This window comes from Acanthochromis polyacanthus, chromosome 21, assembly GCF_021347895.1.
Source record: "Acanthochromis polyacanthus isolate Apoly-LR-REF ecotype Palm Island chromosome 21, KAUST_Apoly_ChrSc, whole genome shotgun sequence".
NCBI classification, from domain to species: domain Eukaryota; kingdom Metazoa; phylum Chordata; class Actinopteri; family Pomacentridae; genus Acanthochromis; species Acanthochromis polyacanthus.
This window is the reverse complement of record NC_067133.1, coordinates 27,222,012-27,247,795: the sequence shown is the minus strand read 5'-3', so window position 1 is coordinate 27,247,795 and position 25,784 is coordinate 27,222,012. Positions and strand designations below refer to the sequence as shown.

Genomic DNA, 25,784 nt, shown 5'->3' with positions numbered 1-25,784 from the left:
TTTCAGAAAGAGTAGGAAGAACTTCCTATGGCACGATGATGTAAAATTAAGCTATAAAACATACAGAAGAAAGGGAAAAAACCCAAAATGTGATAGGTGTTTTTAAGTGGTTAATTAACTCCGAATGAAAAGCGAGGGTCACCACACTCAAAGAGCAATCTGCATCCTTACGGTGCGTTTGCCTTCTTTTGTTTTATTTATGAGTTGGGTTACAACCTGTTGCTCTCCTAAGATTTCTACCATTAGCATAATCTCAGTAACAATGAAAGCTACATTAGCAGCCCTCCTAATAGCACCAGTGGCAGTAAATACCTGGCTGTGGTTCAAAGTCCTTCAGGTTGACCTCGTACTCATCTTCAGTGATGTACTGATGCCGGCCCATCATCACAATCGCAAACTTGAACTGGGAACACACAAAGACACACTCCTAACAGTTAATTCTGTGTACAACATTAAATTAAACTCCATTTCAAGTGTCAGGATGAGAATACTTTCTTCATACTGACTGTAATCAAGGGACTCACCACTTAAAGAATCATGAACAAAAATCTATGTGAGAAAAAGCCCAACAAAAACAGCCAAAAAGGCCAATTATCAGTTTTATAACATCATAAATCATGCTGTTGCACTCCATTGCCTGCAGGGCAAAATTCTTTTTACACCAAATTTTGGGGTAAAAGTCTAAAACTTTTTAGTCATATTTGACTTGGGATTCGATACATGCAGCTTTTCTGTCCCAGTGACCAACAAAACCATTCCTTTAGACGTAACCTGTAGAAACAGCCAGCAGTGTTACCAAGATAGCTGCTGAGTTTCAAGACTTGCACACAAGGCTTTCAGTATGATAGCAAATAAAGCATCATGTTGTACCTTCTCAAATTCTTTCTCTTGGATGTCCAGCATGGTCTGGATCCTTCTCATCACCTCTCGAAATGACTCGCCCTGCGGATGGGAGTTGGACATGGTAGTTAATCAAAGGAGAGAACTACCAAACATAAACCTCTTGTCGTTAGACTTTAACTTATGTATACACAAACATACCTGTCTGATCTTGAGCAAGAAGGGAATCCCAAAGGTGCCAAAGACTTCCTTGTGGAAGTGAGCGACTGGAATTAGCATTTCACTGTCCTTGTCCAAGTCCACCTGGTCCAAAGGAATCTCCTGAACGAGGGACGGAAATGAGAAGAGTGAGAGGGGAGAATGGAGCCTCATCAGATTCTACAGTTAGACCAGTTTACTCACTGGTTATGGTATGTGAAATAAGTAACCAGTGCGCAGTTAGCTCAAAATTGACCTGTCACTTTGAGGGAGAAACTTAAGCAAACTGTGTTTTTGCTGGCTTCTGATGGTACAATTTTCCACCATCCTGTTGAGATGGGTGTAGCCGATACAACCAGACAGCCCTCATGATATTGTTATGATTAAAAACTTTTAGCCAGAAGAGGCCAGTGCTTCAGTTTTGGGTTTAATCATAAACAAGCGAGTCAGAAAATTTTGAAGAAGTAACATTCCTGGAAATAACAGCTGCCAAAGTGGCCGAGCACAGAGAACAAACTCAGTAGATATTGTCAAAAAAACAGAGTCACTTGTTAAGTGAAGTGACAAGAGTAGTGAAACGGCTAAAAATAAACTAAAAAGAAAGGCGAGACTATAAACAATTGTACCAGGAGCACCTCGCATACACACTTACCTCTATTCTGAAGGTGCGGCTGGCAGCAGGAGATAAACATTCTAGCAGCTCGTCCTCCTGGTGAACCCCAATGATTTTATAGCTTACTATCTCTAACAGCCTGCAGTGCGAGAGACAGAGAGAAAGGATTAATACTCTGCTGTAGCTTTTCAAACACATCAAAACTGACTTTCAGAACATAAAGAAATCCCATTACACCGGGGATAACACAGGAATTATTCAAAAATGATAATTGGAGGCTGACATAAAAATCCCAGTGCCATCAAAATAAAATAAAAAATAAAAAATTAGATGAGGCTGTGGTTGCTGCCTGAGATTTGAGTCGCTGTGAGGGTATGAACAGGAGAAATAGCCCAAGTAACCAGTACCATTTTTTAATTAAAAACATGCATATTTTCTCTAAAAATGCCTCCATGTCCTGAATCACATTTTGCATATGGGTAAGATTAGATTAACTGTAAAATATCCCCCAAAAAATTCTTCCAAAATTCAGACATGATTGCATTGTCTGAACTGGTCCTGTACCCAAGACACGCTGAGGAGAATGTGGCCCTTGATGTAGGAAAAAAATTACAACTTAACGATCAAAGAGTCAGGTGAACTCTGGGCTGAGTTCAGTGAAAAACTACAAGGAAAAAGTGATTTCAAATACTCTAGGATTAGACAACCAGCCCAGCAGTTGGCTTCAATGCGACAGTTATTTTCACATGTAAACACACGTTCATGCGAGAAAATGCATATCTGTCATTTAGAAGTTGGGCTGTAGCAGCAACAAAACCGGCATGCTCGCCTTTGATTGAAACTGAATGACAATGTTTGGGGTAAATTTTCTTTGAGGTTGATATACCATATGCCACTGTATGCTAATTTTCCATAAGTTTGGACATCTGTCACTACAGGGAGCCGTGGCGGCAATGAAATCAGAGTTGGTATGCAAAAAGCTTTGATTGTAAGCTTTGACAGGAGGCATGTCAGCAGTATTTCTCTAACACACATCAAACATGACAACATACACACACGCATGCTCGGGCTGGGTGGATACCTGAGCTTCTCAGAGCCTTTTTCAGACAGCTCCACTGCTTTTTTACATTCTTCCAAAAGGTCCCGCACACAGCCATGCTTGTCAGGGTAGAGGGTGATCTCCTGCAACAAACATATGTGCACAGTTCAACATTTCACTTTGAATGTGCAGACATGAAATACTCCACCTTATACCGCCAAAATGTCAGTGTGTGAGAGTGTGTGTGTGTGTGTGTGTGTGGTTGTTACCTCCTCTCTGAACTGGCTGTTGAGCCATATGGATTTAAAACTCCTCCTGTTCTCAAAGTCTGTAATCTTCATCTTTAACTGTGGACACACAGCAGAGAGAGAAAATGAGATACTGCTTCATAATTCTTGTAGGTTTAACTACAGACAAATACCTTAAACCAACTATGAGGCTGGACATACCAACAGATTTATTAAGAAAATAATATTGTAACAGAAGATATTAAGTGCACGGCCGGTCTTCTTTGGAATGTTGTATCTTTCTTATATGGGAATATCTGTAGTAAGAAAGCCATGCTGCAAAGCTAGCTATGGTTTCTTGTGTTTTTTTGCACAGCATGGACCATCTACAGCAAACTAAACCACATCATGAAGAGCAGCTGGACTGGTGAGAGAAAACTCCTCAATGGAGGAATATGACAACAGTATAGCTCCTACATCTCAGTATGAGTTATTGTTTCAAAAGGTCACAACCGACATTTTTAGCAAGGCCCACTTTTTCCCTATCCGATGTCATGCCATCATATGACCTAAAATAGTTTAGGAAAAAAACCCCCACAAGAACAATAACAAAGCAGAACACAAAAAGAATAATCTGATATGAATTCAAAACAACTGAAAGGTAAACAATGAGACTACAGAAAATAAAGATGATGAGCAACACGTGAAAGAGTGGAAAACAAAATGAGAAAAGCAAACATTACATGAGCTGCTCGAGACACTAAGCTCTCCTTTGGGCTGGCAGCAGCTGTCTTGTTCAAACTACTACTCTCTGTCAAAACTTTGGGCATGTGGGAAAGAAAACAAACTCAAAACTCTTGAGAAGGCTACAGCTGGCAAGCCATCCCTACCTGCTGGTAGTAGAGTTTCTTGGGCTGCCGAGGCTTGAAGAATTGCAGCAGGTCCCGCAGCGTTCCCTCATAGTTGTGTCTGAGAGGATTCCCTGGACCGTCCCTGTACCTGGCCACCACACCACCAGGCAGGGGGGAGGACAACAAAGGGGAGGGGAGCAGGATGGAAAGAGAAAACAAACAGAAAAGGAGATAACAAAAAGATGTGAAAGAGGAGGAAAGAAAACAGACAAGTGGATAAGAGGAGAACAGGAGGAGAGGGAGGTGAACAGCAGGGTAAGACAAGGAGATTTAGAGGGGTGTAGAGGCAAAGAGGAAAGGAGAGAGGAGAAGAAGGAGTCAGAGAGGGAGGAGTAAGAGGAAAACAACAAAGACAGGTGGGGGGGACAGGTTACGCAACATTTCTACTAACAACCGCAAGTAATCAAACCTGACAAGCCATGAAAATTACAACACATTGTATAAATGTATTTCTCTCTACAAGCCAAGAAGACAATATTTTAGGTATTTGTAAATACAATAAAAATTCAGGCTTAAAAAACATTGTCATATTTATTACACCATAAATCATCTTTAGCATCATGAAGTCTGTCAAAGAAAATCACAACATCACAGTGGATTCCTGTTTAAAACACAGTATAGTTACTCAATTACGTGTTTCCCATCCTTGTATTTTGCTTCATTTTTAGCAAAGTTTCGTTGTACTGAATGTGCTCAAAACATATTTTATCCATTCTTGACTTACAGTGAGCACAGCAGCTACAAAAGATGGTGACTATTATTTGTTAATAGTGTTATTACAGTCATACATCATGCACTTATTGTGTGTTTGTGTGTGTTGATGAGACAAGCCTCCTACCCCTGTGACTTGAAGAACTGCAGCAGCATGGGATCTGTGTTCAACCTCTGCGCTACTGTCTTGGCCACCTGACAAACAGACGACACGAACATCAGAAGCGGCAACACCACAGGACTGTTTAGGATTCAGTGAAATGTCAACAGGGGAGAAAAGGCATCTAGATACAAGATTCATGATACGTCAAGGTGAGAACTTGGCACATTCGAGCATCTTTTTGAAAGATATTTACTCTATGAATGCATCTGAAATGTAGAGCCAAAATCCCACATTTTTAGCAAAACTACTCTCCAGATACTTCCCTGTTTTGGCTTAATATCAGTGTAAGTTTAAATGAAAGAATAATTTCCAAAATATTAGGCTAGGTTTGAAAGTTCAGTTTCTTTTATTCCTTTTACCTGAGCTGATGCAAACACATTGAAATCCCACTGTTATTTTCTTTCCTAAAACTTCAAATAATTAGTCAGTGTTCCAAAAAATTGTACCTGAAAATAGTTCATGCGGTTAGAGAGCGTGACCACGAAGCCGGGGTCGTTGTGGATGGTCTTGTCACAGAAAATGACATCCACCCGGTGGTAGAGATCCCGAAAATAGTCCTTGGCTGTAGGCAGCTCGCTGCTGTCATTCTCTGGGTCGTCCCTGCATTGATGGAGGTAGGTGGAAAATATAATTTACAGTACAAAATGTGCAGTGTTGACAGCAAAGGAGAGAAAAGACGATGAGAAGGAAGAACAGAGATAGTTGTGAGTAAGACAAATGGAAGAAAAGGTAGTAGGAGTGATGAAGGTGAAGGACAGAGGGAGCAGAACAGAAGTAGGTCGAGGCAAGTTGGGAGACACAAGCAGCAGCTACAAAGCGACTCAGGAAGCACTGAATGTCATCGTCAAAATATTTAAAATGAACAGCTCTTCAGCTGTACGGAGAACATTTCTAACCTAGATCTTCCTCCAAATGTGCACAGCACACACACACACACACTTCTCGTAATCCCCCCTCCAGTCCTTTCTCTTTGTTGTTTCTCTGTATTTCATCAGAAATATCAAAGTGTCCAGAGACATTTAAGTCCTAGTCTGAATGTCTCTCTGCTGTTTCAACTGTGTAGAGCCGTGATATATTGGTTTGTATGAGTTATATTAAGGACATTTAACATGGCAGGGTAACTAGCCTAAATGACACATAGAGAAAGATGCTTGTCCTATGAGATGTTTGTCCTTCTTTAAAACAAGTTATTTTCAAACCAAACATCAAGGAAACTCACTGCACATTAACCTGTACAGATGTTACCACTAGAAAAATGATGGACAGGAAATGAAAAACTGTGAGCATATGCTTCCTTTCCTTTCTCCAAAAAGACGGTCATATAAGCCTTCAACTTCAAGACAAAAGTCCACATTATCTATGTATTTGATCCTACTAAAGTGAAATATTACTACTACCCTGAAACATACTGTGATACAAATGATCTCACACTGCTCATAGTGAAGTGAATGCACAAACACTTACTTCTGGAAGACAATGATGTCCCCGTCCATGAGCTCATCCAGGGCCTTGTCCAGAGAGACATCATAGTCCTGTATCCGCTCTGTTAGATTGGGCTTTACTTCCTGTAACACACAAAGCACCGAGGGAAATGTAGTCAGTAATAGTAAGAACATTTGATGAAGTATACGTGAACAACAGGGTGTGAGAGGGGGGGAAAGTGATGCTGCATATGAAAGTGTGCACAGGAGAGTTTGAGAGACAAAGCTTGTCTACCAGATTAGAAGAAATTGAGAGTGTGAAGGAGCAAGTGAGAAAAGAGAGGAATGTGCCAGCAAGTTGAGTGACACATAAATAGATCACCTCATAGAGGATAAGGCTAGTTTCCTGCTGAAAACCTGCTCTCTCGCACATGACTGGCAGCAGGTCTCCTGGTTACAAAGAGAAGAACAGAGAAATCATTTAATCTTGAAATTTAAAGTATTTCACTGCAGAGAGAAACTTCATGAGGTTTTATCTTGCGTAAAGTCAATGGGTTAAGCTTAATACAGAACTCAATGTTGCCTCTACTTACTTATTTTGCAGGATATAGGTGTGTAGATATGTCCACAATAATTTAAGCTTCTGGTTTTGGGGTCATACATCTTCAAGAACAACATGACATCATCTAAAGACAGAGAGAAAATCATTAAAGACACAGCAGGCATCACCAAAAAGTGACAGTATTGTGAGATGTGGTAGAAATACAATTAATATTGAAAACAATAAAACACAGAAAGGAAGCTAAAATTATGCGGCTATGACGTGACACAAAATCCCAAACTACTGTTGTTGCATTCCATCACTTTTTCCCACCATGAGGGAAGTATCAGGCCAGTAATCACAACAGACGAAGCAGCATTTCTTGTATTTCAAGTTGCACTGTGCCAACACAAACTAAATGCAACTCACAAATTGGACTGAAAAACTCTGACACCTTGAGAACAGGTGTTCGAGAAAAAATACTGCTCAGGCAGGAAATCAACTAAATGTATGAGGCACTGCTGAGATTGACACCAAACTGAATGAGTGCCGACGTGAAGAACTTACGGTCTTTGTCGAACTTGGGTAACGTGGCCCCACTGGCTGCCATTTCTGGATCCACTGTCTCTAGAAATATTGTCCAGGGGTTCTCATTGTCACTCAAGTCAATCATCTGAAACAGAAACATGTACAAGCATTTAAATGGTTTTGTAATGATACCAAGAACTTCGGTGTACAACAGTATCATTTTACAAGAGTGGCACATATGTACAGATTAGTGTCCAACATGTATTTATGAGTAATACATGTATGCTAAGGGGCTGATGCACTGCTAAGGGATAAATGCACAACTACTGGAAGAGAGGATTCATTTCAGAAAACACTACGCTCATCTTACATGTTTTGTAACAGTGGCAGCATTATTACATATTTCAATGAATGCACTTTCATTTCCAAAACGAGTACTATGAACACCATAATGAGATACAGAGTTATGTTTGTCACCTGACAGGGAACAACTTGAACACCAAAATATCGGCACAGGTTACACACCCACAAACAGGTCTCCAGGGCACAAACACTCACCGACTTGTTGCAATCGGCCTCGTAGTCTAGCATGGCGGGTCGCTTAGTTCCGTTGCTACGGGCCTGCATGGGCCACAGCCTCATCTGGTCCTGTGGGAAACCCTGCAGCACATCAACATGTGAGTTTCTAAAAATTCTTCATTTTCAGATTTAATTTGCACTTAAAAAATAATCACAAAAATGTGGGAGCAGCAACAGGATGAGGAAAAGGCAAACCAGGCACAAATCTCTGATGCAAAACATTTCTACTGTTATTTACTCATTAGTCCAAATTTGAAGCCACTGAGGTAGGCACTCCTCAATTTCTTAATGATCAGTGGTAGAGTAAAGGTGTGTGTATTGTAGACTGGCAGTCTAGATTAAACATGGCAGGCAAACAGGAAAGTCAACAAGCCTACTCTTGCTCAAGATCACTTCCTTGTGGCTAAAGATAATTTACTCTCAAGAAAACTTAAATCTGCTTTATGCTGGTTACTTCAACAAGTTCAGTGAGCCACCTAAATGGGCATAGGCGACTGAATTTTTTAAATCAAATCTGAACTGAAATTCCTTCTAAAAATATATTTAGATTTCAAAAATTTCAAGCAACAGACAATAATCAGCGGACTTATACTACAGCTTGGTTAATCTGGAATTCTCAGCACACATCCTTCAAATTGTCCTCATCACACACACATTATTGAGTCTCTCACCATGGTCTGGGAGAGATTCTGGACAAACTCCTGCAGCGTGGAGCTCTTCAGGACCTTGAAGACTGTATATTTCACCTTCTCTTCGTCATACATGTCGTTGCCCTGATGACCACAGAACTGGTCCTCTGTCACCATCTATGTCGAGAAGGAAGAAGAACAATCTTAGCGACTGACAGGGAAACTAGACAAAGAACTAAAACAATACAAAAAGAGAACAAAAAGCATCAGGGGAAAACACAGAACAATAGTCTGACATTTGCTCCAACGGCCTGAAGTACCTATTGCTGCATGTATTTCGGCATGTCACACATCAAAACAGCAAAAGGAATGTCTTTATATTGACAGCTTTAATCAAACAGACATTAGCTGTAGGTTACCAACCAAGTACTTTTATCTTAGCAGAATGTTTTGTCATATCCGAAACAACTACTACAGAGTGCATTTTGTTTGGAAGGAGTTCCACTGCAGAGATTGCTTAAATAGAAAATCTATTCTGGTGGCCTACTGGCAAAATGCACAGTGGGGTTTTACAAATCCTCACCCTAGCATATAAATGTTACTCTTATCACCTCTTCAGAGGAAAGAGAATGAGAGAAATGAACCTTTGTGCTGACTTAATACTTGACTAAGCAATAAAGTCAATGCAATAAACATCTCTGAACAAGGCAAACCTTGTGTATTCAACAAGTTGTTTCCTTATCACTCGCTGCTCTTTTCTGCATCTCAACCACACAGTGATTTGCAGCCTTCAGTTCTGCCTGCTGCTTAGAAGTTGCACTCAGTCTGACAAAAGAAGAACTGACTCCATCTTATGAAAAGAAGTAACTGGCTATTTGTCAACCAGGACCTGGACTATCCTCTATGTGCCAATATAAATGACGTAAGTGCAGTTACGTATATCCTACATGTAACAACTTACGTATATCTGCTCATTTTAAAAGGTACGCGCTTTGATACTAGATATTCATACCATCATCTGCTGGTCAGATAAATGGTAGTTTTCATCCAACGATGAAACCGTATATGAAGTCCCATCTCAGTTTGAAATTGCACCCTTTCACTTCATATACACCACAGTATGTAAGCTCAGAGTCTGTTAGCTACTATCAGTGCTACTCTGAATTACCTTTGGGATTAATAAAGTAAGTATCTATCTATCATTGTAAGCACAACAACAAAACAAGAAGTTTCATGTTCCTGGTATAGTTCCTACTGCACCGTAATGTAATTGCTGACAGGTTTTTCATGAACACATTATTGTAAAGACTAATTATTTGCAACAAGCAGCTGTAACTCTCTTTGAAGTCTCTGAGAGTACTTAAACTTTCTGGCGTTCTTACCTGAACCTGCATGTAGAGGTGAGCCTCTTGGCGTTCCTTCCTCTTCTGTGCCTCCACCCTCTTCTCCTCCTGTAGACGCTCCACCAGCTGTTGGGGGATGTCCACATCAGTCATCGGCTGGAGCACCTCACCTGGGATACAGAAATCGGTAAAGTGAGAACTATATGGCAAACAATGTGAAACAGCAACATTTGAGTTTATTATAATCACACAAGTATGAAAGGGGAATTAAATTTTCTTTGACCCCTCATACTGTCTAAATGGTATTGTATTTAACCCTCAAGCGACCAAGCTATTTTAGCGACTAAAATGACCAACTGGGGTCATTTATGACTCCACTATATTTTACACAGGAATGTCTACTTTAGTGCCTCTTTTTGTGCTTTCTTACCTATTCCACTCCACTGCATTTTAAGATGGATATTCTAAAATAACCTTCTGTAATTATTCATGGATTTTAATCATTTTTGACTCAGAGCTAAAGTAAAACCATCTGAACAATATGATGCATTGTAAGAACGCAATAACATTTATTTAGACACGCTTTGTCTGCCACTTCTTTTAAAACTTTATTCCTTTTGTTTCCTCAATAGTAAATCAAAAGTACATAAAAACAAAATCTGCACAAACATCTTGTCTGTATGTGTGCAATGTAACATGCAGAGAAGTATTTAGATTAGGGGCGGCTGTGGCTCAGGGGGCAGAACCTTTGGTCCAATGCAAGACACTTTACCCACCTTACCTCCAGTGCTGCCACTTACACTGGTGTATGAATGTGTATGCTGTGTAATGTTGGTGGTGGTCAGAGGGGTTGTAGGAGTGGATTGGCAGCCAGTCAGTCTGCCCCAGGGCAGCTGTGGCTAAAAATGTAGGTCTACCAGCTATAGTGCACTGCAACGCACTGAAATATAGCGATTAGAGATAAAAATAAATAAACAAAACTAAGGCCTACAATAGTGAAAAACCTATACACCTTTCTGGGGTCATAAGTGACCCCAGACAAGTTTCCATTATCCTTGTCACACCAGTTGGCCAATCTCTACAAAAAACTATGAGCAGCTGTAGGACAGGTAGATTGACAAATTCATGGTAGGAAACATTTTTCGGATAAAAGATATGAAAATGGCAAATATAATTATATGGCTGGGGTCATAAATGACCCCAGTCGGTCGCTTGAAGGTTAATGGCACATTAGCTGGGGTGTTTGAGAGGAACCTTTCGTGTGTTTATGGGACGATTTCTCTGGGGCCACTTGTTTTTTTTATGATGAGGCAGAGGGAGGGAGTAGGTTACTTACTGAGCTTGGACTCGCGAATGTAGACCAACATGTATGCGTTGGTGCAGTGACGGACTGAGAGGTCATCATCGTGTCCACCATAGTTGTGTTCTATGGCCTCCTCCTTGGTGCACCGTGACACTACATCATCATCAAACTTACACCACTGCGGAGAGAAACGGATGAAGAGGGATGGTGGTGGTAGGATGGGGTCAAAGGCAGGGATGAGAAAGCCACAGGAGGACAAGGAAAAGAGGGGAGAAGAGAAAGAAAAAGAGAAAACCAGAGAACACTTAAGACAACCATTTATGTCAAATCATTTTAAAATGCTTTCAATCGACCCCAAATGCATACAATTATTTAACAATGGTTAAATTCTACTAAAAGCCCACAAAAGACTTTCCTGATTGTATGTTATAACACTCATAAACCTCCCATTGTCCCCTGCATAAAAGGAGGATTATTACAGTCTATGCATGTATATGAGAGTCAGGAGTTTCCTAGATGAGTGGGACTGGCCGAGGGTGTTGTATGTACTTAAATGAGTGACACAGCACTTCTTGAGATTTACAGATTTATTATAGCAATAAACAGGTCATACAGTGGCTGAACTCTGAAGCTGAAAGAATGTAACATGCATTCTGCAGAGATTAACACTGGATATTTGTGATGACTCATTTCTGACATAGTAATATTTATCCTACCACATATCTAACTGAGCACTGGTCTTTAAACATTCCTTATTTTGACATTAGGTGGTATTATACCCTTCTGTTAGGAAGCTTGTTTGTCAACTATGAGGCATTTCCTCTGTGAATCTGAGTGGGTAGATCCTCTGGGTTTTTACCATCTTTGTATATTTTTGGAAAGCCTCATCAGTTAAAAAGTGGCAGGTACTTATTTTGTATCTTGACTCTTGATGTATGCAGCTGTAGTTAGAAATCATTTTCAAACACTGAGGTTTTCTGCATACTCATAATTTTAGCTGTTACCTTAAAGACCTTTGTGGCATTCTGCATAAACATTTCTTTTGTGGGGTTTGATATCCTGATACCATAGTAAACTCTACTACAATGAATAATTTTAAGATTTTATTAATGTCCAGTGAAGATCAGTGCAGAAGGACACCTAATCAAATCAAAAGAAGCAGGGTATTCAAGGCTTAGTCCAAAGCAAAGACAAAATCATGTCTCTTAAAATTAGATCTAGTAGTGTGTGCATCCCATCAATCCCGCCAAAACCCACAAAATGTCTGGTGAAAGGTGCATAAAAAAAATTGTTCTCACTATTGGTTCCTTGACACTCACTTTGCCGTCTCCTTTGGGGTTAAGATAGACGACGTAGTGACCGCCATGGTTGTCCCCACTGTGCACTAGCACTGCGTGAAGGATGTAGTTGGCTGGGTCCTTGGAGTCTGGCTTCTGAAGGAACTCATCCAGAGGTAACTGATCTGGAAACTCGAACCTGTAGAGGAGAGGAGGAGGGAGACAGTGAGGACAGACAGAGCAGGATAGGATGATAGGGACAGTTGAACGGAAATGTTAAAAGGTGGAGAAAGGGAAGATGAAAAGACAAGGATGGAGGGAAAGATTTGGGAAGAGAGGATGGCAGGCAAAATAAATTTCAATGGCAAATCAAGACGAAGAGTGCGACAGCAGGGAAAAAATGTGAAGAGGGGGTAAGTAGATAGATGATTGAACAAAGGGTCAAATATTAGACAATAAGCAGCATATAAAATGCAAGAAAGAAAGCAAGTTTAAACTCAAAGATGATGCAAATCAACTGCCATTCCCCACCCACACACTGGATGTCTCCGTGTGTGTGTGCACATAGTGTATAGATATACAAAGCCCTCGGGGCCCAGGTGCCCGTGGCACCATCACAAGGATGACTCAGTTTGCAGAGCTGCTACAGAGGAAAACTGTTTTTTCTTGATGGTTGGTGTGTGTTCTCAAATTGCCACATTATTCTGTCGGGATTATGAAAACGCCATTAGCTCCCACAAAGCTGTGCAAAGGATGATCGAGCCTACAGGAAACAATCTCAGTGACTTCTCCTCTCAGTGTCTAGAGAGCAGGAGGTCAGGCCATGCTTTTCATAGAGTCCCATTTTGGATAACAGACTCCTCATTTAATGTATGCTTATATGGATCAGACTTACTCTAAAATTATTCAAAATGCACCATCCACTGACACACTGTAACTGAGTGTGAAAGGAATGATATACTTCAAGCAAAAGTTCTTCGGTCCAACACAGTCTGTGTGTTTCTTAGATTCCCAGATGGCTCGGAGAGATAGCTCATGTTAGAGCAATAAACTATAAAAGCTGAAGAATAAAAATGCAAACTGGGACCTCTGCAGAAACTCCAGCTCAGAGAAAAGACAACATACGCAATTCCACGTAGGGCCTCTGACTGAACATAGTCTTCAAATGTGACTGTCATCATCAGTGAAGCATAATAAAAAAGAATGAATACGTAGCAACAGAGAGTTAAGTGATAGTGAATCCTGGTGCGTTACCTGTCGTTAATCTTGATATTTTGGTCAGTCTGTGGATCATACATGAACCTCATCAGCTGCAGATGTAGGATTGGAGGAAAGGTAAGGAACTTCACTCCCTTTTCGGCTTCCTGCATAGCAAACAAACATATCAGGCATCTGGTCAGGACATCCCGCTGACATTCATTCACCAACTACGAACTCTTTTAAATTGAAGTCGCTCATTTTAACAACGCAATGACGCAGTTTTCATGCTTACAATAGCTACCCATTTCTCATTTTTTGTATTCTTTTCATAACACAGACACTTCCTCTCTGCTAGCAGAAGGCAGGGTAGCCTCAGGATCTCCTTTTAGAGCCCCATATCTATGTAGGGGGAAGAGATTGGACTGGAGCCACTAAAGAAAATCCAAATGGAAAAATTCTAGCTATTCCAACTTGGTATTTGGACATTCCAAATGTTTGCACAACAGGTTATCCAATTGAAGACTACTCTCAAATTTTATAAAAATTGTCAGAAGAGTCCTGCTTTATAAGATGATGAGATTTGACTAAAATATTGAGTTCAAATTAGCTTAAATACCAGTGGCGATAATATAAAGCAAATGAAACAATTAACAAAAGCGACAAACTATAAATGGAAACAAATACATTAATTACAATCATTTTTAAGCCTTACCTGCAGGCCATGCTCTCCGGCGTCATATTTGTTGTCTCCATCTAACTGTTCAGTTGCAACATAATCTTTGAATGACTCAAAGACTGGAAATAAGCAGAGAACAGGGAAGATGTCAAGAAAACATCCATACTAATAACAAAGACATCCAATTAGAGGTCAAAACACAGATTCATTTCAGTAAACTCTAACAGAAAACAGGAGATGCAATTGGTATCAACTGATTAATTTTTACTTGTGTGAAAAATCACAGCAAAAGCAGCATTGTTCCGTTGTTGTGTTGATGGTTGCTACTCACTGTTCTTCTTTCCTTTTATGCTAAGCTGGATGTCATAGTAGTCCTCTATCCGCTCGGACCGGTAATCCACATGCTTACATTGGATATATGACTAGAGAGCAGCACAGAAACAGAACAACACACACATAAACACTCAGGGGTCAGACTGTATGATACAACAGGCAAGTCATAAACATGATTTCTCAGAGAGTCACATGTTGATTTAACCTCCTTCTATTCTTAAACTGACCTTGTTCCAGGCTACATCCTGTGCTAAGTTAGACTAATTGAAGTCATCACTCGGTTTACAAAATGTACTGCATGATACATGCTGCTCTGACATTACTGAGAGAAATATAAATGTGTAAACCCTAACTTCAACGTACAGAAACAGAAATTTCTCTGACAGGATTCATGTCTAGTTGAACAATACTCAAAGTAGCATTTCATAACACACAAAGAATAGCTAGAGCTAAACACACAAGTCAAAGAAAAGGGGGGAAAAACATACCACCATCTTTCCTCTAAAGAGCTTCGGGATGGTGCCCTCAACACAGGTGCCTTTCATTTTGTTCTCCACATTGTCCAGGAGCTGGAACACACACATGCACACAGGATGTCAGTAATTATTCAGCATGCAAACACATTCTTTAAGAGTCTATGAAGGAACTCACCACTCTGCACAGCTCCTGCACGTCATGTTGCATGAAGCTATCTAGTGTTTCCCACCTTCACACAAGAAGCATACAAAACAAGGAAGTCAGTTATATATAGCAACCGCATTTTCTATTTGACATTTTATCAAAAGTAAGATTCAGTCTTAAAGCATTGGCTTTGCAAAAAATATCAATTTTGTGCCAGCAATAGCAGCTGACATCGAAGCAGCAGACAAATAAACAGTGTTCAGTGTATTTAATTGTTATTTACCTTTTTTTTTACTCTGAACTCCAGTTAACAACCTACATCCTGACCTCACTACAACCCTTTATCTTTTCAAATTGTCATTGCTACAATCTCACCTACAATTGCACTTGACAGAGAACAGGTGAAAATAGGTTTAATTTGTACCAACAAAATGTGACAAATCAAGCTGCAAGCAAACATATCGCTTCAAATTGAGCAAATATCTCACTTTTGCCCTGATTTCTGTAATGTTCTGAGCAGCAAGAATAACACTAGAAAAAAAAGGTTGCAATGATACCACGCTAAATGCTAGTTTTACTATTCATTCTAGCCTCTGTCCTTGCTATGACATAAGACAGGTATGCGGTCAAAATGAAGCCTGACCTACCCAAAGGACTTGGTGAGTTTCTTGGTGCCAACGGGTTTGTCGCTATGTTGCAGCTCATAGAAAACCCTCTGCAGTGCCAGGGGAACACTCTTGGACGAGTCATCTCCTTCTGTGGGCATCATGTACACCGCCTGGGAAGAGAGCAGTCATGAGGATACATATGAGGATTACAAGTTTTAGAAAGTAATGCTCTTAGATTAAAGTGACTATTTTTCACTGTTTTGTAATTACATTTACTATAAATAAACTTTGATATCTTGACACAAAAACCCCACATTGTCAGGGGTGATATTGTTAAAGGCCAGAAAACAACACTGAGATCACGGTGAGTTTAAGGCATCAATGGCAAAAGGCAGCAGCTGTAATAAAGTATTATAAACTGTATAACACACATTCTGAGACATTATATTACAACGTTTTGCCTGCATTTGATGTTAACTGGAATAAAAGGTACAAACACGACATACAACACCTGTAAAGCTGATGAGCTAAAGTCAATGCATTCAGCAGACAAGGAAAACATTATCTACATTATATGAAGAAAGCACAAGATGAAACCATACCCGCCGTAGCTGGTTAGTGAAGAAGAGTGTCTGTAGCAGGCTATTCATGTAGCAGGTTGCTCCCTGGTTCTTAAGTCCAACATAGCCTGTGTGTTTCTTGGAGTCCCAGCTGGTTAGAGAGAGAAGGTTGATGTTAGGGCAATAAATAACACCAGAACAGAGAAAATGTAAACTGGGACTGGGAATAAAACACAGCTCAGGAAGAAAAGATCACATACGCCACTCCATGTGGAGCATCTGCCTGGACGTAGACTTCAAATGTGACTTTGTCATCATCTATGAAGCCCCTCTCAGGATCAGTCACATCCTAAAATGCAATATCAGCCAAGATAGTTAATATCTATAACAATGGATAGAAATAAATGCTTCATTTGCTTTTATTTAAGACACTATGAAAACAACACAGAGAGGTCCAAACAAACTCTATATAAAAAGCATACATCTGTGAAAAAGTAAAACAACCCTGTTAGCACAGCACTGTTTTATTGAACCAATCAAAAAATACACAAGCATTTTGCTGACAGTGTCTCTCGTGTGTATCAACTCTATCAGCCTCCACAGCCAAATAAATGTTTCTCTGATTGATTTTTGTCCCACCTAAAACTGCATCTTAACAACAACAATAATAATAATCATCCAACTATTTTCAATAGACCTTCTACATTAATTGTGATCATTTTGTGTACTTACACTCCAGGACATAAAGTTGGAGAAGCCCCAGTCGTTCTCTTTGTGGAAGAACAGGTGACTAATCCTGCGGCTGAATGACTTCTCATCATCTTTGTAGTTGATGATCTTTAGCATAGCCTGTGCATGGCAAGACCATGACCTGAAACACCAACAAGACATTTTTTAAAATAGTTGCTAAATATTTATTAACGCGCTAAGACAGGACACATCTGAACAATTTACTATCCTCTCATAAACAACTGCTCTTCCTTGACTGGACTATTTACCGAATGATGTGCGTTTTGAACACTTCTTCGACATATTGCATTATTCAAAGCAGCACATTAGAAGACTGTGGGAGGGGGTTCAGCAAACATCAGTAAATTGCACGACTCATTACATCTGTGATGTTGCACAAGACCAACAACCTGTTTGAAATGGCAAGCCAAATAAGTTACTTGGCAAAAAAGAATATGTGGAATGATGATATGACCTCAATTTCCAGTTTTACTTTCTTTCATTTCACTTAATAGTGACTTTAAAGAATTAATTTCTACTACAGAGCCCCTGAGGCTTTAAAAAGCACTTTTACTTGATTGGCAGAATAGATCATCAGGGTCACTGATAAAAATAAAAAAAATGATGTAAACCAAAGACACATTTAAAAAAAAAAATAACTGAAAGCACAATAACTTACAACACAACTGAATTATCAACAGCTCATCAACAACATTAGAAACAACATGAAGATCACGTTTGTGTAATCAAGCTGTGACAACTGATGTGTGAGGAGTGCAAAAGCTCTCAGTTTAAGCATACACATCCCAACAAATGGACAAAATTACTGTAATATACCAATCAGGGAAAGCTTGACTGCATATTATTCATAGTAGAGTAATGCCAACTTAAAAGAGGCATGGTTCCACTGTCAGCTTACAGTACAGTGGCAAAGAGAAAAACAAAGTTGAAAAACTAATTTGACATCTGGGCCAGTGTTTGCCAGAAGGCACATGAGAGGCTGTAACAAACTGGAAGATGGTTTGATGGTATGATGCAAACCATACTACATGTCACACTGATGAAACCAAAACCTCAAGAAGCAAAACACAATAGCCAGAATGATGTGTAGTAGTGCAGCATCAAGCAGTGGGTGTGCTTTTCTATAGCACACTCCAGTATGTTTATGCAGACAGAAAATGAATCCTAAGCTAATTATAAAGGCTACATTTACAAATTTTACTCAGTTCAGACTGTATACATGAATAGGGCTTTTCTATTGGCCTGGGTTGACCAGTGACCACACTATGCCTAAACGCGATGACATGCATTTCCACTGCAGCCTCAGCACGGGATAGCTCCGCTGATCTGCACTGCTTCTGTCCTGTTAGATAGCAGGGAAAATCATGGCCATTCTGTGCCAGGCTCCTCCTCTGTCCTCAGCACATTAACTGTGCTGGAGACTAGAAAGAAATCTGTTTGTTATGTATCTCTGTGTTAAGATCAGTGCTGTGATTGTTTCTACGCAACTCTCTGTGGTTTGGACATTAGTTTTACTCGTGCATCTCTGTTTGTACATTCAAATATCAGCAGTATTTCACTAATCAGACCATTTTTAGTCATTTTGGAGCTGCATTAAATTCCTGCTGATGTAAACTGAATATTTAATGCTGCTGCATCACACTAAAAGCTTTCGACTAAAAAAAATGGTGGGATGCTTTTATTGTGAAGACATTATAGGAAGGAAATATAATATGTTTTATCACAGTGTTCAGAGATTCATTAGTAGCTCAGGTACAACTGTGAGGTGGAAAAACACTTGCAGCAAACCAACACATCTCAGCTGACTCTGGCTGTTCACAGCATGGCACAGCACAGCTAACCCCAAATCCCACATCCCACAAAGACACATACGTGGAGTCTGATTCTGCGTTACACTGCAGGAAGAAGCCCACACTCTTCTGGTGTGGCCGGTCAGGATAGAAGCGTGGCATCACCATTATCTTCCAGGGAAGGTTCCGGACGAAGCAGGACGGGCTGAGCACCGACTCACTCAGACGACTGAAGCGTTCCACTACAAACCGGAAAGTCGCTTCTGACCGCCAACTAGTGTCTGTGAAAAGATGGAGGGCGAGGAAAACAAGAAAACAGTGAGTACAGGTTCCCTCTAATTCATCAGAATAGATGACCTGATGATTTGCAGGACATTCAGTCCAGTCTGACACCTATCTGTGGCATGCCCTGTTACCCAAACAATTACTGTCCAAACTGTTTTTTGGTCTAGTCACACCCTAGAAATTCTAAAGGTTGACTTCCACCCCATACGTTCTGGTACTGCAGAGTTGTTGTCTTCCGCTGTAAGATCCCAGTGGGGTTAGCTTTGAAAATTGAGGACTGCGATGCAGCAGAATCCTGTGACACTGTGCAGTCCTGTACCTTGCAACAATTGTTATCTCAAAACACATTTCAATTGGCCCTCCTAGACTGCAAGGACCTCCTACTTCTGTTCATACTAGCCGGTCACCATGTGGGGCTCACAAAGGCTGAACTTTGCTAAATTCAAAGCTTGCAGTCAGTTGCAATAAAGGTTGTTCAAGTCTTACTGCTGTCTTGACTGTAGTTATGATTGAGCATTACTGATGTTTGTGTCATACATTTTTGTAATTTATTTTTTGATACTGACAGCATTTCAGTTCCTCTACTTTAACAGTCAGTGGTATAGCCAATTAGACACTTATGAATGTAATTTTTGGCATTTCTTTCAGCTGTACCAAAAACATGCTGAAGCATGAGATCAAAACCAAGAAACATGCCAAAATGTGACTTCTGTGTTCCATTACATTCCTAATACTTTCACTTTTAAACAACTTAGAGTTTAAAGTGTTTTTAAAAGGACACATCCTCCTTACCATCCTCCATGTCCTCCTCTGTATTGTTGTGTCCATCTGCCATGGCCACATTCCCATTGATCACTGGATTGGCTGGGATTCTTGGAGGGTCATCTGTGTCCCCAGCTGTACAGAGAGAGAAAACAATATGATGAGATTGTATGGATGATAGCAGCAAGTAGGCCTTTTGTCCATTTGCAGTAAAGCTGGCTGTGGCTTCTGTATTGTTAATTGCTGGACATGAGCGGACGCAATTCATGGGCTCGAAATTTATCCTAATAAGATCAACAAAATATAACTTCAGGAGCAATAAAATGTCACACAGAAGGCTTAATCTGACTTTTGCATTCATTTTAATTCACGTGTACCCATTATTATCCACCACCTGCAATAACTGCTGGATTATTTTTTTCTTCTAAAAAATCCAACTTGAACTCAGACTCATTTTCTTGCAATGTTTTGGTCTTATAGTTTCTTCGCTTGGTTACAGTAATTATAGAAAATTTGATAGGAGATTACTCAAGTTATTTTTCCCATTTAGTTTTACTCCCCTTTACTGGGAAAACCCTGCTGAAACAGCATGACGAGTCTTCTTTCCCAATCTGTGTGTATTACAGAGTGGGGGCAACAGAAAGAGAATGTGTGTCTGTGTGTGAGGCGTAACAAAGACCATGAAACACCACAGTAGGCTGGGTAATTATGGATACAATGCAGGATTAAGCTGCAAGTCATCGTTCAAACAAAACACACGCGCACAGAGGACAGCAATTATGCCAGTCAAACGAGATAGCTCAATACATAGACTAATCTATCAAAACACACTAATGACAGAATCAGAAGAAGCTTTGAGTTGACTTCAAGGAGTGACTGAAATCTGCCTGGATTCTGTGACGATGACAATGATGCTACAGAAGCCAGAACTGAGACGAATAAATGCATTCATATGAACACTCAAGTAGGTTCTCAAATGTGTTGCGGTGTCACTCCATTTTAAACGCTTTCAAGTGTATCTGTGTTGCTTGTCTTCCTCTAAGCTAACAGACACAGTATAAACTGTGTGTCTAGTCTCCAGGTAACATTACTGACCGAGTCCTCCAGGAGACTGACCTCGTTTCCCCAAGTGGATTACACCCTGCTAATGGGGTCTGTCAGTCAACTCCATGACAACTTCTTGTCCCGCCCACTGTGTTAGTCTATCCTGAGAGGTATGGACGACTGGGATCCATCAGTGAAATCTGTAAGAGTCTGGGCTGGAGGTACGTTTAAAATTTGCCACAAAGAGTAGTACTGTAGAACTTACTGTTACATTAACTATGAAGGGAAAAATCACAACCATCTCAACAGATTATTTAAAAATATACGTTTACATCAAGCACCACAGTTGTGCTCCAACAGTGACCTTCAACAGAAAACACTAACACAAATATCCATTCAAGTAAGAAGTTTTAAGAAAGCATTCTAATCTCTCCTGATCTTGTAAAGTCCACAGCCTTCTGGACTGAAAGTAGCAAATAAAGGTTTTACAATCATGCATAATTTTGTCCCATGAAGCAAGTTTATGCTGACAAAAGGGAAAAACAATTCCAGATGTGTGTTTAACCCACATCAACAAGGTTATAACAGCACAGTTCATCCTGTTACAATGACTTGGCACTAAGAGGCTAGAATGCAGTTTGGTGCATCAGACCACACTAAGCTGTGGTCGTCTACTTTCAGAACACTGACCGATGGAGTACAGGCATACAACGTCCCGGACAATATAAGGTACTAATAATACTGACAAAATTAAACCCTGACCTAAAAACATAATACAATGCTAATCTCACTCTTTAGTAATGTCCTCTTAGAGAAATTAGGTTGTACGAGAAGCAACTTGGCAAATGGCAAAATGTGTGTTTTATATTAATATTACATTTTTAGAGAGCCATTACAGGCGTTAAAACAAGGCTGACTGTGTGGCAGGAAAAGCCTGGCATCCTATTTACAGTACTGTGGAATAAAATGACTGAAATATGCAGACCAGGTGATGGATGAACTGCTGCAATTGTGTGGAGCCTCTTATATAAAGGAAGTGCAGTGAGTGTGTTGCTGCAAGCAGTCCGAAAAAGTGAGCAGTTTATTATGTCAACTTGTTTTCACTGTCCTTGTAAGGCTGCAGTGCACTGAGGGAGAACCCAAGAAAGGTGAACCAGCAGCTAAAGGGGAGGAAGCCTGGAAAATGCACCTGCTATGACTGAGACCAGCATTAAAATGAAAGTCTGAAAAATAAAACAAATATCACCTGGGACAGTTTCGACAATTTAAATACATTTATAATTGTGTAAGATCATTCATTTATTGTACGCTGCAGGAATAACCAGCAACACTATGTGTGAGAACAGATAATAAAATCACTGGGACTAAATGACGCAGTGAAGCTGAGGGCTCCCACTAGCCTCTACTCGGTCTAAAGTTGACATCAGTAAAAACTTAATAAAAATACTGGTATTGCAGGTCCTCTGTGTACAAAAAGCTTGCTACACGCTTTAAAGATGGCCCTGACTGCAAATCGAACAAACAAAAACACTGATCATTAAAAATGGCGAGCTCCATGCCTTTTGGTCTTCCATACAATGAAGCAGCAAATCCCCGCGCTGCTCCAGTGCGGGCCTGGCTTACCGCAGCGGCGACTACCGTTACTTGCCAGCACTGCCACACGTTTCACATAACATACTGCCAAACATAAACACGAATATACAGCTAAACGACAGAATTATTTATTTTGGGTGTTTCAGATTGCCATTGTTTCTACAGGAATGGCTAAACATGTAATACCACAGGCACTTTAGCAAATCGGTATTGACGCATCTGCGTTCCCGTTAGCTACCTAGCAAACACTAGCCACAGAATCATCTGCAGGCCTTTATTAGCCAACATTAGCTTGAATCACTTGTGCCAGCTAGCAAGCAAGAATTATAGGTAGATTAATAACAATAAGAAGTGGCAGATTATACAATTAGACAGAGTTAACGGACAAGAGAAAAAAGCTCATTTACGCGAGGCAAATATCCAAGGCCTAACATTCGAGCAATAGCCAAAATCGAACTATGCAAAATACAAGCCACCATTTTGGAACGCCACACACCCCCTCCGTGAGCGTTAGCTGACCAGCTAACTAGCATGCTAGCTAGCGAATGAACGTAAGGATATGAGCATTGGAGCTAATTGACTAGCTTACGATTAGCCGTCCCGCTAGCACTGCGTTTTGCAAGCTTAAAGACCACACTGGGTAGTAAAACAGATACTAAGCGGTGTCGTAATTACAAGAAAATACCAACATGTCAAATTTACTGACAATACTTTTAGCGGACCGGTTGACAGATTTCACCCTGCGATCAACCGATACTTTTAGCCGTTTTGCAGACCCGCATTTAATGAACAAGCGGTCAGACACGATGCTAACACACCATTTTTTATAAGCTGACGTTTGTCGAACAGTTACAAACGGGCTGTAGTTTACGTTAGCAGCAAGACTAATACAAATACTGCCACTTTATTAGCGGTATAGTTAACTTTGATGATGACCGCATGCAACGATAACTGTCAAAATCAACCCAAAGCCCGGAGTGAAGTCAAAGTAGCAAGATTACGGTAATTTACCTAGCGATGGATCCATGTTAATTGCGAGACTAACAACCACACTGTTTACAAACATTTACGTTATCAACAGTCAGTCAGTCCGGCACTCGGTGGCTGCATGCGAATCCTAAACGGCGACGATCTGGCAAACAGCAGCGGATAACTTAGCATGGCAACGAATGCGAGCCAAATTGAGCCGTTTATTTAGATATACAGCCACCGATCCGAATGAATGCTTTCTGGGGCAAATCTCTATCAATGAGTACAGCCGGTACTTTAGGATAGTCTAAAAGCAATGTAATATTGCAAACATACGAAGAGAAATAAAGGCTCCGTTTGCTTAAAACGCAAAATGAGGTCAGCTACACAGAAGTATGCTGCAACGGACGCACAATCAGCAAAAATGCAACCGGCTATCCTAGCTAGCTTCAGGCCTTCGTGTTTACTGTAATGTCGAGCGCAGCTTGCACAAATAAAAGTCCGTGCATTTCTCGTGTAGCGGTTAAAGTATGACATAAATGTCGAAAAGAATCAGTTTGCCTTTTCTTTAGCAATTACTTTACCTTCCATCTCCATGTCCTCTGGTTCACTGAGCTGCTGCTCGCCGGCTTTCTGTTGCTGCTGCTGCTGCGTGTGATGGTGGTGGTTCATGTTGGCAGCTGTTGTTGTTGTGGTTGTGATGCGGTGCTCCCTGCTATCTCTGTTACCCTCGTTCCTGTCCAGGGTCGGCTCGGTGGGGAACCGGTTTCTGGACTGCTGGTGAGGTGTGGTGGGATGCGGAGGTGGGGTGGACAGGTCGAGCCTCGGCGGCCGGGCCTGCTCTGTCGCGACCTCGGCCTTGTCCGCTGTCAGCGCCGGGGAGTGAGGAGGGGAGGTCGGCGGGGGAGCGGGTAGAGAAACGCGGACGTATTTGCTCGCTATTCGCCCAATCGCGGCGCCTTTGGTGGGTGCGAGTCGCTGGCTGACGGCGGGGGTTGGGATGGATGGACTGGGGCTCCGAAGACGGAGGCCAGCTGAAATGAGCTAAATCAACCCTGCTTTACCCCGGGAAATATGGGGCAATAAGAGAACTCGCAACACGACTTGCACCTTGAGGAACAAATACCCTGTTTGTAGCTAGCGTTAAGCTACCTGACACTAGGTAGCCAAATGGTGATATAGGTACAACAATGAAAACAAAGGCTCATTTGCTATAGACACACATTCAACAACTTTGCCTGCGATATCCCCAGTCCGTGTGCTCCTCCGATTGTCCCTCTTCTGGGGGAGAGCGGAGGAAAAAGCTATCCATTCAAACCAGTTTCCAATACGGAATAGCACTAACGTTAAGTTCACGGAGACAAGAGTTGCCACGGCCCGACACAAACCAATTCCCCCAAACTGCCCCTAACACGATAAACGACAAAACACGGCACCTCGCTGCATTTCCAAGCTAACCTCTCGTTTCTTGTGAGGAATGTGCCCGGTCATACAATGTTAGCATGAGCTGTGCGGCTCTCGACCCGCTCCTCCCGTGGTTTGTGATGTGTTGAGTCTGAGGTAAATCTCAAAATGGCGGTCGCGCTCTTCTTTCTGAAATGTCACATCCGCATGGAGATCCAAACACGAGCCCATCCCCGGCCAGGTTCACATGGAGCGGGCGTGTGTATCAGACACAAGAGAAATAAAATATAAGTACTAACAACAGTTATTAGTCGAATAGAAATTTCAGGAATGACAATATGTGGCTTGGCCTCTTGGTGCTGCAGTGGGCCTTGACCATTGATTTATAATGATTTGAACTGCATAACGCGCTGTGTCAAAATGGGAACGAACTGATGTGCTGAAATAATAATTATTATTTAATGGATAATTTCAAGAATAGGACTTTAACGAAGTAAACTTTTTCTTCAGTTCTGACGAGTTTTAGTTACACCTGATAAACAAAATTACATGTAGCATACATATCGCTGTGTAACTTGGGTTTTGAGTCTTCCGTAAATAATAATTATAGAAAACCTGTATTTGCAGCATATAATACATATTAAATAAAATAATATAAATACAGAAATCACCTTTAAAAATGGTAAGCATTTACTGTATGGGTATGTTTTTCAAGTAAAATTTAGCCTAATGCGGAAATTTGACTTCAATGCAATAGGCTTTTTGTATTCTGCGACACTCCTTTCCATTATACTTTCTATAAGACAACCTGCCAGTTATCAAATGATTTCAAAGTCTCAACTATGGGCTCCTGACATTTATTGTAG

The 25,784-nt window shown here is 40.8% G+C and overlaps 1 protein-coding gene across 5 annotated transcripts in view; it reads right to left on the bottom strand.

Annotated features, from left to right (window-relative positions):
• The window catches only part of usp7 (ubiquitin specific peptidase 7 (herpes virus-associated)), a 28,117-nt gene extending 3,562 nt beyond the window's left edge, over positions 1–24,555 (bottom strand). Inside the window, exons 1-30 of one of the 5 annotated variants that reach the window (XM_022213594.2) lie at positions 24,099–24,555; positions 19,939–20,043; positions 18,944–19,142; positions 17,054–17,192; positions 16,582–16,670; positions 16,364–16,472; positions 15,801–15,931; positions 15,184–15,238; positions 15,021–15,101; positions 14,531–14,621; positions 14,236–14,318; positions 13,578–13,687; positions 12,345–12,522; positions 11,080–11,224; positions 9,783–9,913; positions 8,443–8,577; positions 7,751–7,852; positions 7,232–7,337; positions 6,717–6,809; positions 6,506–6,573; positions 6,167–6,267; positions 5,149–5,302; positions 4,667–4,734; positions 3,808–3,916; positions 2,960–3,037; positions 2,733–2,833; positions 1,691–1,790; positions 1,042–1,161; positions 871–942; positions 313–403 (exon numbers count right to left, since the gene is read on the bottom strand). In XM_022213594.2, the coding sequence (XP_022069286.1) occupies positions 313–403; positions 871–942; positions 1,042–1,161; positions 1,691–1,790; positions 2,733–2,833; positions 2,960–3,037; positions 3,808–3,916; positions 4,667–4,734; positions 5,149–5,302; positions 6,167–6,267; positions 6,506–6,573; positions 6,717–6,809; positions 7,232–7,337; positions 7,751–7,852; positions 8,443–8,577; positions 9,783–9,913; positions 11,080–11,224; positions 12,345–12,522; positions 13,578–13,687; positions 14,236–14,318; positions 14,531–14,621; positions 15,021–15,101; positions 15,184–15,238; positions 15,801–15,931; positions 16,364–16,472; positions 16,582–16,670; positions 17,054–17,192; positions 18,944–19,142; positions 19,939–20,043; positions 24,099–24,186 (3,232 nt within the window). In that variant the 5' untranslated portion in view covers positions 24,187–24,555. Of the gene's footprint in view, positions 1–312; positions 404–870; positions 943–1,041; positions 1,162–1,690; positions 1,791–2,732; positions 2,834–2,959; positions 3,038–3,807; positions 3,917–4,666; positions 4,735–5,148; positions 5,303–6,166; positions 6,268–6,505; positions 6,574–6,716; positions 6,810–7,231; positions 7,338–7,750; positions 7,853–8,442; positions 8,578–9,782; positions 9,914–11,079; positions 11,225–12,344; positions 12,523–13,577; positions 13,688–14,235; positions 14,319–14,530; positions 14,622–15,020; positions 15,102–15,183; positions 15,239–15,800; positions 15,932–16,363; positions 16,473–16,581; positions 16,671–17,053; positions 17,193–18,943; positions 19,143–19,938; positions 20,044–22,952; positions 22,972–23,556; positions 23,581–24,098 lie in introns of those variants that run through there. The other 4 variants (XM_022213592.2, XM_022213593.2, XM_051941090.1 and 1 more) reach the window with 4 other exon arrangements.
• Positions 24,556–25,784: the final 1,229 nt, after the last annotated feature.